General features: G+C 43.3%; 2 protein-coding genes across 3 annotated transcripts in view; one reads left to right on the top strand and one right to left on the bottom strand.

The window, feature by feature from the left end:
• The first annotated feature begins 1,230 nt into the window (after window positions 1-1,230).
• The window catches only part of nt5dc1 (5'-nucleotidase domain containing 1), a 48,626-nt gene continuing 37,507 nt past the window's right edge, over window positions 1,231-12,349 (top strand). Inside the window, exons 1-6 of the mRNA XM_079291530.1 lie at window positions 1,231-1,477; window positions 2,727-2,818; window positions 4,232-4,303; window positions 4,419-4,528; window positions 4,668-4,747; window positions 4,834-4,915. Coding sequence (XP_079147656.1) covers window positions 1,385-1,477; window positions 2,727-2,818; window positions 4,232-4,303; window positions 4,419-4,528; window positions 4,668-4,747; window positions 4,834-4,915 — 529 coding nt within the window. The 5' untranslated portion in view covers window positions 1,231-1,384. The remainder of the gene's footprint in view (window positions 1,478-2,726; window positions 2,819-4,231; window positions 4,304-4,418; window positions 4,529-4,667; window positions 4,748-4,833; window positions 4,916-12,349) is intronic.
• On the bottom strand, window positions 5,016-10,857 carry col10a1b (collagen, type X, alpha 1b). 2 transcript variants are annotated; one of them, XM_079290624.1, is made up of 3 exons: window positions 10,732-10,857; window positions 10,084-10,270; window positions 5,016-7,413 (listed from the first exon to the last, which is right to left on the bottom strand). In XM_079290624.1, exons 2-3 carry the CDS (start codon window positions 10,253-10,255, stop codon window positions 5,567-5,569), a joined length of 2,019 nt encoding a protein of 672 aa, XP_079146750.1. In that variant the 5' UTR covers window positions 10,256-10,270; window positions 10,732-10,857; the 3' UTR covers window positions 5,016-5,566. The 2 variants fall into 2 exon arrangements, with proteins under 2 accessions (XP_079146750.1, XP_079146751.1); XM_079290625.1 differs by having other exon boundaries at window positions 10,102-10,270.

The raw sequence follows: 12,349 nt of genomic DNA, 5'->3' as shown, positions 1-12,349 counted from the left end.
CTATGACTATGACTGATACTACGTCTTCTACTACTTCTAATTACTAATACTTCCACGACTAATAATACTTCTACGACAACTACAACTTCTACTACTACTACAAATATCACTACTACTACTACTAGTACTTATTCTAATGCTACTAATACTTCTACTTATAATACTTCTACTACAACTTATACTACTACAAATATCACCACTGATGAATTTTTTTAAGCCACAGAAACTGTTCAAATATCAAAATGTTCAGCTCTTTCAGGAGAGGTGTGATATGACTTTTCATATTTGTAATCTTTAAACTATTTGAATTATAAAGGTTTTTGCAATTTGTTTTTGAATTGGATATCTATTTTCAGCAATGTTTTTGCCATTAATTTCAGTTTTCAGCATTCCAATGCATTTTCAGCAGGAAATGCGTTTTCTAGTTTTTATTGCTGTGACAATCCCCATTTATATTCAAAACCATTGTAAGATACAAAACACAAAATCACATTGATTTGAGAGAAAATAATGTCTTAAAGTCTGTTTCTTTACTAAAGTCTCTTTACCAAAGACAGACGGAAGCAATGCTTGGGAATATGGTGTAGATTTGGCCTTTCAGGGTTTTCGTCCACACTCTCAATCTTTGTCACAGATACAGTCAATGATTCGATATGTGAAAAAGTCCTGACTTCAGGATCAGGAAAAATAGGCTGCAGTCTCGAAAATGTGCATTGCACATCTTTAGTTGAGTTTAATTTCATCATTGCTCATTTTATGATTTTTTATTTGTACTATTTTTATTTGTGGTACATTTGTTTCTATAAGATTGATATATTTTGCATTGCAGGGCCACCAGTTCAAATGCCGTCACAATAATAATATTTGTCAAATGTTAAATGTGTGTCTGAATGTTACTATGGCTCTTGTACATTCATGGGAGCCTAGCCACTTGTATTTCCCCCGGGGCCTCGGAGCAGTTCCTTTTTTCCAGCCGTGCGTAATTTCATGCGCTTTTAAAATACATTTTGCGCACATACACCGTGCGTTACGGGTTCGCTCCACACCCGGAAGTGCTGCACACTCTCGCACTCGCCTCTCTACCGCCATCTTCTGGCGCACAGGAGTTGAACTTCTGTTTTTCATATGGGTAACTTATTGGCGTTAACCGTTCATCGGTAATCGATTCGCGTTTTCAGAAGACGGCTTCGGTTTCATTTCGTTTTTCGCGGTACCGCAAGCGACGGCTGAGCAGCGCGTGTACATAGCCGCAGTCAGCTAGTGACACGTTGGACACGTTAGTGGTGTTGTGGTGCTGTGGTCGTGCTGTGCACAAGTTGATGTGTGTGCGGTATCGTTCGGCTCCCGGAGCGCTTCTCCTGCGGTTCCCCCAACGTCTGCTACCATGAGCGAATACTTCAGCCTGTCGGACAGTGACGTTATCGGCTTCGACCTGGACCACACGCTCTGCCGCTACCATCTGAAGGAGACCTCCAGGGTGAGTGTGTGTGTATGTGTGTAGCGCGTGCAGCTAGCGCCGATACATAATCATACGGTGGCCGTGACGCTTCGGTCCGCAACACATCTGTATTAAAAATAGCACGCAGCCGTCAATACGCTCAACAGTCACTTGCCAATTCGGTTTCCCCCTGCACGAATGCATTGTGTTGAAAAAAAGAAGCCCTTTCGGTGTGGTTTTATTTGTGGTTTAATGGAGACGGATGAGGTGATTCAACGCTCCTGATGCTGCAGTCGCTCTGCGTGACTCACAGGTTGAACGTCGGCGGTGGTGATCATCATACATGTTTTTAAATCCTCATCGGTGCACGTTGGCAACAGCATCTTCATCACATTGCATGCACGCTGCTGTTAGAAGCTGCAGTCAAATCACCGCAAGACTCGCAGCTGGATTCCGAGTGACAACAAAACCTAAACGACTGTTGAGTTCCTAGCCCATCGTTATGGCCTGGTCCATCAGGCCTGCAGTTCATTTATGCTCTCGCTCTCTCTTGTCCCATGCATGTCACATGTATGTCACCCCCCTGTTAGTGCAGTGGCCCAGGATAACATAGCTAAAGGGGTTGCCCAATAAAGAAGTCCTCAATTGACTACCACTGATAGGATTTATATCTTTTCTAAATGGCTGATTTCATTTAAAAAACCTGTCCCGAAACAGACACAGCCATGCAAAATATTTCTCTTTAAATCCAGTGTGTATTATAGACCAATGCATATTGCATCATGAATATTACTACGCCAACTTTCCAGTAATTAATTACCTATGAACAACTTAAATAACTTGATTAAACTGCAATAATTCTGCCATACATTTTATTATCATTCATTTTGTTATTGGATTAAATTACTTATTGATGTCAAAGGTGCCCCTTGATAAGCACACAGCTAATTAACAGCCTACTGAGTAGTTACTCTCGGCCCTGTGGAGCTTTTTAGCTCATCGTTAGGGTTTCCAGGTTGTGCGTTTACATCTTGTACAACAAAAAAAAAATTTATAAACAAAAACTACTGAGTGTCAAGACATTATTAGTGAGCTGAAAGGAAAGTTTTCACCGACCGTCACGTCTTAAACCAGATAAATCACTCCGTGTTGTGTTTAATTGGAGGAAAACCCCGTTTATTCTTGACAATCAGTGGCAGATAGTTACATTCCATTGTTGTCATTCGCAATGTGAATGTGCTGCTCGTTCTTACCAGTGATGGTGTGATTTCCTCTTTGTTTTTTGCAGCTGATCTATGAGAGCTTTGCCAGGTATCTGGTGGAGCATAAAGGCTATGACAAGGACCTGCTGAACCTAACCCCTGCTACCTGGGATTTCTGGTGAGTCGGCAACAGTAGCAGTTCATCCTTCTTTACATGTAGCATAGTGACCTGCCTGTTCATGTTTTAGGAGTGATAAGACTGCATTCAGCTAATACGTATGGCCTCTCGTAGTTTCTACTCTACCCAAATCCAAGTAAAGCAGATTAGGTATTGTAAGCACACATAAAACAAAGCATACAGCATTTTAAAGCTACTACGAGGAACTTGGATTTTGTGTTGATTTTGGGCGGTCCCTGTGGACAAAGGTGTTGGTTAGTCCCTTTAGAAAATGTCTGATTGTATTGCAGCAGGGTCTGACAGTCTGCCCCCGCACAGACTGTGTTCTGGTTCCCCCGTGGTGTCGGCTCCCAGCGGAGCTCTGACTTCAGGTCTAAGGCGGCAGCAAAGCCGGATCTGGGGCAGTCCGTTGTGGGCTGGTTGCTGCCGGAGGCCTCGTAGAGTCTGACCAGTCTGAACAGTTGTTTGGTGACCCTGCGTGATTTCGTCTTTTTTTATTTTCCAACCCGATGGTACCAATGACAATCATTAAGAATGACGTCATAAAGAGGCATCAGTATTGTATTGAGACTGTTTTATAACCAGTTAAAAGTTCCTCACAGTAACTTAAAGACTCAATCTGACAAATACTGGATTTGTGAGGCCAGTACTGATCTAGATATTCGGGAGTTGATAATGATATATTAGCAGATTGTGCATTTTTGTTAACATAAGCACATAACATAAACAAACTATTTTACATATGACTCTTGTCATATGTAATAGAGTCACTGTTCCTAAAACAGACTTTGGCAGTTCTTTACCGCAATTTCTTGTTACTTATTGGGCAACATATACATCAATATTGATATATATGCAATGAGCTAATATTGGCCCATATATCAGCCTGACTGATTTATCGGCATAGCGCTCGTGATTATTATCATAAATCAATGATTATGTGTATATTAACAATTACATTAATTGGCATCTATTCAAGTCACACACGCCTTGTCTTGTCTGTGTATTTCTAGTAATATTCTGCTTGTCGTTAAGTGTCGATGTTCCGGTGTGCTTACTTCAGTCATACTCTTGTGCTAAGCTAGGCTGAACACATTCAGGACCTACTTTATGGTCCATCGGTTCCCAACCTTTTTGGCTCGTGACCCTTTGCAATGAAGCAATGCCATCTCGTGACCCTTCTCGGACCACAGGTTATGGTCTTTGTGAGGGAAAGGAGTTGTGAGAAGTTCAAACAAAGCAGGATTTTAAAGGCAAAGAGCTGTAGCTAGTATTTACAAAAAAAATAATCAAAATTGGATAATTCAGGGTCGCTAGAATTGTTGCAAGTACTTTGAGTCAAAATGTGTCAGTGATGATCTAGATTGCTGTCTTTATATACTGTATTTCTAACACGCATCGTTTTGTGTCCAGTTTTAAAGGACTGGTGGTGGATCTGGAGGATGGAAACCTCGTGAAGCTGGCTGAGGATGGAACTGTCTTGCGGTACGCTCTTTGGTGCATGAAGCGTATCAGATCTGCCTCCTTTGTCCTCGTCGTCGTTGCTTTTACTGATCTTTAAAGTGGGATAATAGAAACATTTTATCTCTTGGTTGATTAGAGCTACACATGGATCCAATGACCTCAGCACAGAAGACATCATCAAACATTATGGTCCAAAGAGGGAGTGGAAGCACTTCAACAGCCTCAATACCTCCTTCACAAGATCTGGTATGGTGTTTGTGTCGGTCTTTATTACCTAACAGCTGTATGCTGTCAGCTCTTAAGTAGGCTGAAGTGTCTGTCTGTTTGGGATTTCTTCACATCAGCTGTTGCTAGATTTCATTGACTTTTGTTTTGGTCTTTGCAGCAAAATACTATTTCTATGACAACTACTTTGATCTACCTGGGGCTCTCCTCTGTGGAAGAGTTGTGGACATGTTACGCAAGGTAATATTTTATGTGGTTTGTTTTCAAATTAATAGTGGAATTGGACAAATGTATTCAATTGTAACTTTTGTGTTTTTGCAAAACAGCGAGGAAATGAGGTGAATTCCGACTTTTGGAAAGACATGGTTGCTGCCATCGATCACAATTACAACACATCTGCATTCAAAGGTACACCTTTTACTTCAAAGCAGCACAGTGTATTGCTTATTTCTATGTCTTCTTGTCAAGGATCCATACTGTGAATAAGAACAACACACAACACACGGGATATTTTTCTTTTTCAAACTAGAAGTTTTATTCTGTGTTTTGGTCAGTAAGTGGTACATAACTTAACACATCCAATGGGACATAGCTGTTTTGAAAAAAAAAATGCAGTTTTAATTTCTCAATCTGTGTTTTGCTGATCACAGTGCTTGTGAGAATGTACTGATCTCAAATAACATATAATGCATGAGTATTAGAGATAACAGTTTAGTGTGTTTTGTGTTTGTATATTACAGAACAATTCTTAAACAACATACATTAATAAAATCAAACACAAATAAAAGACGTGCTGTAAATGTTACAGGCAGTTTTAAAGCACCACTTAAGATTTCTTCCAATATTGTTTCATGTTTCTAAGAACTACAAAGACACACGGTGAAGTGGGGAATTTGGACCATATATTTAAAAATGTTTACTTATTATTGTAAAGATTTGAATGGCAGTTAAACTTGTTAAACTTACAACCATATATTGTTTCAATCTACAATATAAATTTTGAATTTAGTAGTAGTTCAATGTTTCGTATGGTTTTGAGGTTTATTTGAATTTGTGAAATCACGTTGAGGCAATCAAGAACCCAGAGAATGCGCAGTGAACATTATCTGCTGCAAATATGCCATTACTCTCCTCATCGGGGACCTGGACATAGACTCTGTCACCGCCATCCAACATAAGAACAGTACTGCCTGACATCTGATCCAGGAAGCCTTTGTTGTACTCATCATAGGTGAACATAACTGGCTCCTCGTTTTTGTAGAGGGCCACCAGTGCATTGGCACCATTGACGTGCACGTGATAGCTGAAATAGTAGAGGCCTGGGATTTGGCAGGTAAACACACCACTGTGATCATCATAATGGTGCTCCCCATTGTACAGAACATGGTTGAACTGAATAGGGGTTGCAGCTGGTGGGTAGGCTCTGGTCAGCACAGCACTGAAGGCAGACATGGGGGCCTTCACCATCTCATGAGACATCATAACATCGTGGGACTTGATTGGCATGCTCTTCTCATCGTGGTAGACCATCTCTCCTGGTTGGCCAGGAGGACCAGGAGGACCGGCAGGCCCTGGGTGACCATCTTGACCTCTGGCACCAGGAGTTCCAGGTGGACCCTCAGGACCAGAAATTCCCTTAGCTGTCATGCCAGCTGGGCCAGGTGAGCCTGGAAGACCTGGATGGCCCTTAAGTCCAGAGGGGCCTGAAGGCCCGGGGGGCCCAACTGGTCCCAGAGATCCTGGCCTTCCGTTCTCACCACTTTTTCCTGGTCCTCCTGAGTGGCCTGTGTGTCCTTTGAGTCCTGGGGCACCATTTGCACCTGGGATTCCTGAGGGACCAGCATGGCCTTGTACACCCTTTTGACCTTGAGGACCATTATGCCCTGGAGCTCCTGGAGCACTCACTGCTCCTGGGGAACCTGGTTTTCCAGTGAAACCTTGAGCTCCCTGTTCACCCTTGGTTCCCCTTGGGCCTGGACCACCTACCATACCAGTGTCGCCTTTGGGTCCTTGTGGGCCTCCCTCACCCTGGAATCCTCTTGCACCCTGTGGACCAGCTGGGCCATTAGGACCAGGAGCACCTGTCTGACCAGTATAACCAGATGGGCCTGGCTCGCCTTTCTGACCAGTGGTTCCTGGAGTACCGGGGCCTCCTCTACTACCAGGTATTCCAGTTTCGCCTGATTTGCCAACACCTGGCATGCCAGGGGAGCCTGGCTGACCAGCTGGACCATGTGGACCTTTAGAACCCATAGGTCCAGGCATACCTGGGCTACCATTCTGGCCTGGTTTCCCTGATGCTCCTATACCTGGAGCCCCAGTGTGACCCTTTGGTCCTGTCATACCCATTGACCCAGGAGCGCCATCTCTTCCTGACACACCACCCTTGCCAGGTTCTCCGGGATAGCCAGTGGCACCAGGCATACCAACTCCAGATTTGCCAGGCATTCCAGATGGGCCCATTGGTCCAACTGCGCCTTGATGTCCTTGAACCCCAGCAACTCCAATGCCTCTTTCTCCTTTGGTCCCAGGAAGACCAGGAATACCAGGATGTCCCTTCAAACCAGACTCACCTCTTTGTCCCACTGACCCAGGGAAGCCAGATGGTCCAGGTTTTCCACCTGAAGAAATTCCAGCAGGTCCAGGTGATCCATACGGACCAGGTGCACCTCTGGCACCCATTGGTCCAGTTGCGCCAGGTTCGCCTTTATGACCAGGGATGCCAGAGTTACCTGGTTTTCCATGGCCACCTGGGGAACCGGGTTTACCAGCTTGAGAGTAGCCAGGGGGTCCGGGAGGACCTGCAGGGCCTTGTTGTCCAGTATGTCCCATACCACTCTTTCCAGGAGGTCCAGATGGCCCCATTGGTCCTTCCTCACCTGGAGGACCTGGGTGGCCTGTAACGGCTAGGGAATACATAAATACAGACACGTGATGTAATTACTCCGATTTTATATACAACACAAGTCGTAGCGTCTCATGTATTTCTCTTTGATCAATTTGGTTAAGTTTGATGTTTATAAATGGATTTAGTGAACTGTTACTTAAAATGGTACGATCCAGTATTCCCCATGTTGTAGGTGAAAATATAAAATAAAATACACATACAAGCACACAACAATTTCCCAAGGAAAATAAAAACTGAAATGGGGTGTATGTTATGATCAAGAAATGGCTATCTTGGGCCTTTTCAATGCATTACGTAAGATTCTTCTCCATATGACCGCAACCTGGTATAAAACACTACTCCCTATGATTGTAGGGCGGGTTGTGGGGACAGCCCTCCTTTTTCCCAGGATAGTCTTCACAGCACCACTGGTCTGAGGTGATGTTCTCACAAAGCTTACTTACGTCTGTTGGCATGAGAGCCAACACACCAGCTCCTGTGATTTTTTGTTTAATTTACCCACAATATACTCCACCCCTTAATTTTCTGCACTGCTCATGGCCTTGAATGTATAGTTAGTGGTCTGCAAGTTGTCAACATCACCTCGATGCATTTCCTGCCACATAGTGTAGAGTTTATGGGCAAGGCCAAATTGGTGTATAACGAGAGTTTGTTATTTTACTGGATTTTTCTCCCTAATCTATATTTATCACAAAAGTCAACAAAAGAATAACCCCACCCTATAAAACCAACATGTGGCTGTAGAGACATTGTTTTTTTCCTTCTGTTTATTTTTTTATTGTTTTATTTTGATGTTTGACGGTGGAGAGAAATGACACGCAATGAGGGGACAGAGAGATCAGGAATAGCTTGCAACAAAGTTGCCCGGCCAGCCTCCAGGAAACTCCTGGTGCCTTAGCCCATTTGGTTTCTCTCTTAAGTTTTATTTATTTTATTTATTTATTTTATTTATTTATTTTTGAAGGAAATCTCAAAAAGGAATCTCTGAGAATAATTTCTATCACACTGCATTCATTTTATAATAATTCTGGATGTGCTATTGCTAAAATGTACGACATGTCAAAGAATCAAAGCCAATAGTGTTGATCTCTCTTTTGAAATGTTTCGAGTACAAAATGCCGCGACAAGGCTGTAATTTTCAAGCCACATAAGGAGGTGCCTGAAACTCCACAGAGGACATTTGTGCCAGAAGTGGACTTTTTTGGCAGCCAGAAACACCACAAACAGGAGGTGATGATACTGGCCACAGTAGCTTAACACAGCAAAGCACTACTATGCTCAAACTATATCCATTCTTAATTGCGCTGCCTTCAATAAACATCCCCCTTTAGTAGGAGGCTCTGCTGTAAACTTGCTGTGGTTTGTTTGTTGGATTCACTGTTTGAACTGCGTTTCTCTGCAGTCTGTCGTGTTTTTTTTTTTCTTTCTAATTACGCGGTGCGAATTTAATACCACAAAGCAGTTTGTTAGGGCGTGCCCGCAACGTGGTAACAACATCTGCGTTGAAGATTTGTCTGATTTGATGCTCTTATTGTCGACTTTCTGTTCTATTTCAATGCTGAGCCATGCAGTCAAACCACATCAGAACCTCTTCAGAAACCAAACTGGAGAAATAAATCCTCAAGTGTCAAAAGCAGAATTTGAAGACAGTGTTATGCATCATCCTGGCAGCTACACCATGACCACTGCTTTGTTTTATTTTTTTTATGACACGTGCAGAACTGCTTCCTTCTTTAACCTTTTATTTATCCAGAGCACAAGTGCTCTTTTACAGCTACACTCCACATCACAGTTGTATGCAGTTATAGACGTTCACAGCAGTTCAGCCAGTTCAACCACAACCTCCTGCTGTAAGCCAATGAGACGCCGCACTGGACCTGCTGGGTGTGCACCCTGATGACAGTTAATGAAGGAGGGCGGCGATTGGGCCGCCTCATTTACTGATGTGTATGAGCCCACAGTTTGCATGAGAGACGATCTTACAGAAAGGTCAGGAGTAGTGCTGATGAGAGTGCTGACTAGGACAATCTTTTGAATCTGCAATTAAGAAATTCCCCTGCCATATTTTCAGGGTTCACACAGGTTATCGTGATTTTTCGATCAGTGGTATAAGTTATAACCATAACTGGATTTGACAGTGGGTTACAGTGACCTGTGACTTTATTGTATTTATTTATTTTTTCAAAAAGTGAACTGCAGTTATATGTGCAAGCGTAGGCTGGAACTCTATATTTCGTTTGTGGGTTTCTTTTAAACATGGTGGACGCCTGCTCCCTTGCTTTTCAGCATCACAAGTTTCAATTAGAAGTCTGTAAGTGCAGCTTGAAGTGTCACCTGGTGCTATTTTACAGGGTCATTTGTCTCGATTTGTTTTAATTGTTGATCAAAGACGGGTGGCTAATGGAGCGGATACAGCCTGTGAGCAGTTTAACTGTGCAGCCTGCAGTGATTTGAAATGAACAATGGTCTCGGGTGGAATTTAATTGTCATACTAAACACAAGTACATGCTACTCCTGCTTATATCCCCCAGTTTAATTTGAGCCTTCTGTATTTGTGCAGGTTTCAGCATATTGCCTTAACACTTGATTGCCATAAGTATTCTTACAGTAAAAAAACAAAACATTTTCACACGGACGGCCCTGGTGAGAAATGACATGCGTGACTCACCTTGACTCTTCACCGGGCCTTGACTCTTCACCGGGCCTTGACTCTTCACCGGGCCTTTACCCTTCACCGGGTAGGCAGACTTGCTCGCTTTTGCCACACGGTAGTACCTGTCAGGGGTCGCCTCAGCCAAAGCTAGGAGGACGAGGAGAAGGCTTGTTACCCTCAGGTCCATCTTGGGAAGCTAAACCTGCGAAGACAGAATCCATTTATTAGAAGAAGCATCACTGCGCAATTGCACTCGTTGACAATTTGCAACTACCGGTAAATAACCACGCGAGATAACCTCAGAGTGGCACGGCACCTGTGTTGCTGCACCAGTTAATCAACAAAATTGGTTGTTGCAAGTAAATATCAGAATGTTTCATTTCTAAATCGACCAGAGCATGCTTTTTTTCATCAGTTTTGCTCTCTTGAAGTGAGAAGCTGCTTTGAAAGGTACCCGCTTTAAACACTAATCAGAACAAAAGTTCATCACAGGCACCTATGGTCTCTCCCAGTGTAAACACAGCCACAGCACATGGCTCATTACACTTATAACGCCATCAGCGCTCTTACAGCGACCCTCCACTCAGTAAAAGCCAGGCTTGCAGTTGGGAATCCACCATGCACTAACCTGGAATCAGAAAATAAAACCAACAGCCACCTTACCAGTAAGGTCTACGCTCCAGAGAAACAGCGGGGGGGTGGGTCGGAAGGCTGCTGTTCCGGCACTGCGCTGATATATCCTTAGTAGTGGAGTCTGTCTGTCTGAGAGGCAGCTGCTTCTTCCCAGGGACACCGGGCTCCAGGTATTTATACCGAGCCGGTCTCCGGCATCCTGGAGGATCTACCTCGCGTGGAAGGCCCTCCCTGCGCTGATGTCATCTTTAATGACGGGTGCCATGTCCCGAGAGGTGGGACCGTCACTCTGAAGCGACAGGCCTGCCTCCCTCTCTCCCCCCGCCACCCCCGTCTCCCCTCTCTTCGTCTGGTTCTCTCTGTCTGTGCCGAGCAGTGGCGAGGGGGATTCCTGTGAAATTGGCTTTGGGTGACATTTTAACACAAGTTAGTTTTGTGATTTATCTCGGTTGACGTTAGATTTGTGGTACGTGGTTGTGCAGATCTTGAAGTTAACATCCTTTATTCAGTCACACATTATTCACTGTGTTTGCGCTTTTTGACAGATGAGTCAGCCTGGATTTGCATTTTAAACTGCACAAACACCGGTGTTCATGGCTAAAAACATCATGTTATTTACAAAGTGGCTCGTAACAGGGTGTTTTTCTGGAAAAGTAAATTATGACAAAATTTTCCTCCAGTCTGAAGACTCTATATTGGTGAGGCTGTGGTAGACAACACGTACCAGACAGCTGTTTTCTGTCAGTTTTGGTTCAAGCTGAAACTTTTTTTTTTTTGTTTATTGAAATTTTCATGGCATACATGGATCAGTAGTTCAGTTCTTAGGTTTCATTGCCCATTTCCAGACAGGCAAATATACAAAAATAAATACCTCTTTACATGGAGACATGTAGAAATATTAATAGTGATAATAAAACTGAAGTAAAAAACTTGACTCCCAGCTTTTAATGGATGGTGGAAAGTTGTGAAATTTATTTGTCATATGAAATTTCTAGGTTTGACAGAAAGCAGACGGTGTTTAAATTGATGTACAGCGAACTCGCCAACGACTTAATTTGTGTTCAATTTTAAATTTCACATTGTAAAGCCTTTCATGATGCTGGCAGGTTTATGTCTGTATATCCTCTCTGTGATTTTTGCAAACTGGTATGTGGTTTGCTGCAGGGATCCACAATGCAGCTTTACGACACCAGGAGGCAGAAGTGAGGTTTTTGTTCCAAGTTGGTTCCTGCTTCATCCTCTCAGTTGAATGTGTGCATACTTGTCACCCTCATGCGTGTTCTTTATTAGACACTGAGCTGTAATGTAAAATGTCATACAGTATGTGTTTACTGTGACATAGACATTGCTCTGTGGCTTTTAGAGATCAATATCAGAATGTACTGTCTATCAGTAGAATCATATCATAATCATACTGTTTCCAAACTATCTCAGAAGCATCTTTGGTAGGTATGTACTGCAAATGTATTGGGTACATGGCTGTAGCCAGCAGCTGGTTAGCTTAGCATAGCACAGAGGTTTTTACAGGAAAATCAGAGTGCCCTGCCTGTCTTCAGCTCCCCTACAGTGCCAACAGTGTGCAACACTAGCTGACAGTTAGCCTAGAAATGGAGTATGCTAACGTCATGACACGAACGGCAAGCTAGCA

The sequence above is a fragment of the Melanostigma gelatinosum genome (assembly GCF_949748355.1).
Source record: "Melanostigma gelatinosum genome assembly, chromosome: 19".
NCBI lineage: Eukaryota > Metazoa > Chordata > Actinopteri > Perciformes > Zoarcidae > Melanostigma > Melanostigma gelatinosum.
This window is presented reverse-complemented; position numbering and strand designations above follow the sequence as displayed.

Bases quoted from the DNA above. Each gene is read 5' to 3' on its own strand.
- col10a1b (XM_079290624.1), bottom strand. From the start codon at position 10,255: ATGGACCTGAGGGTAACAAGCCTTCTCCTCGTCCTCCTAGCTTTGGCT. The intron at 7,414-10,083 runs GTGAGTCACGCA...TGTATTCCCTAG, and splicing joins AGGCCCGGTGAAGAGTCAAG to CCGTTACAGGCCACCCAGGT.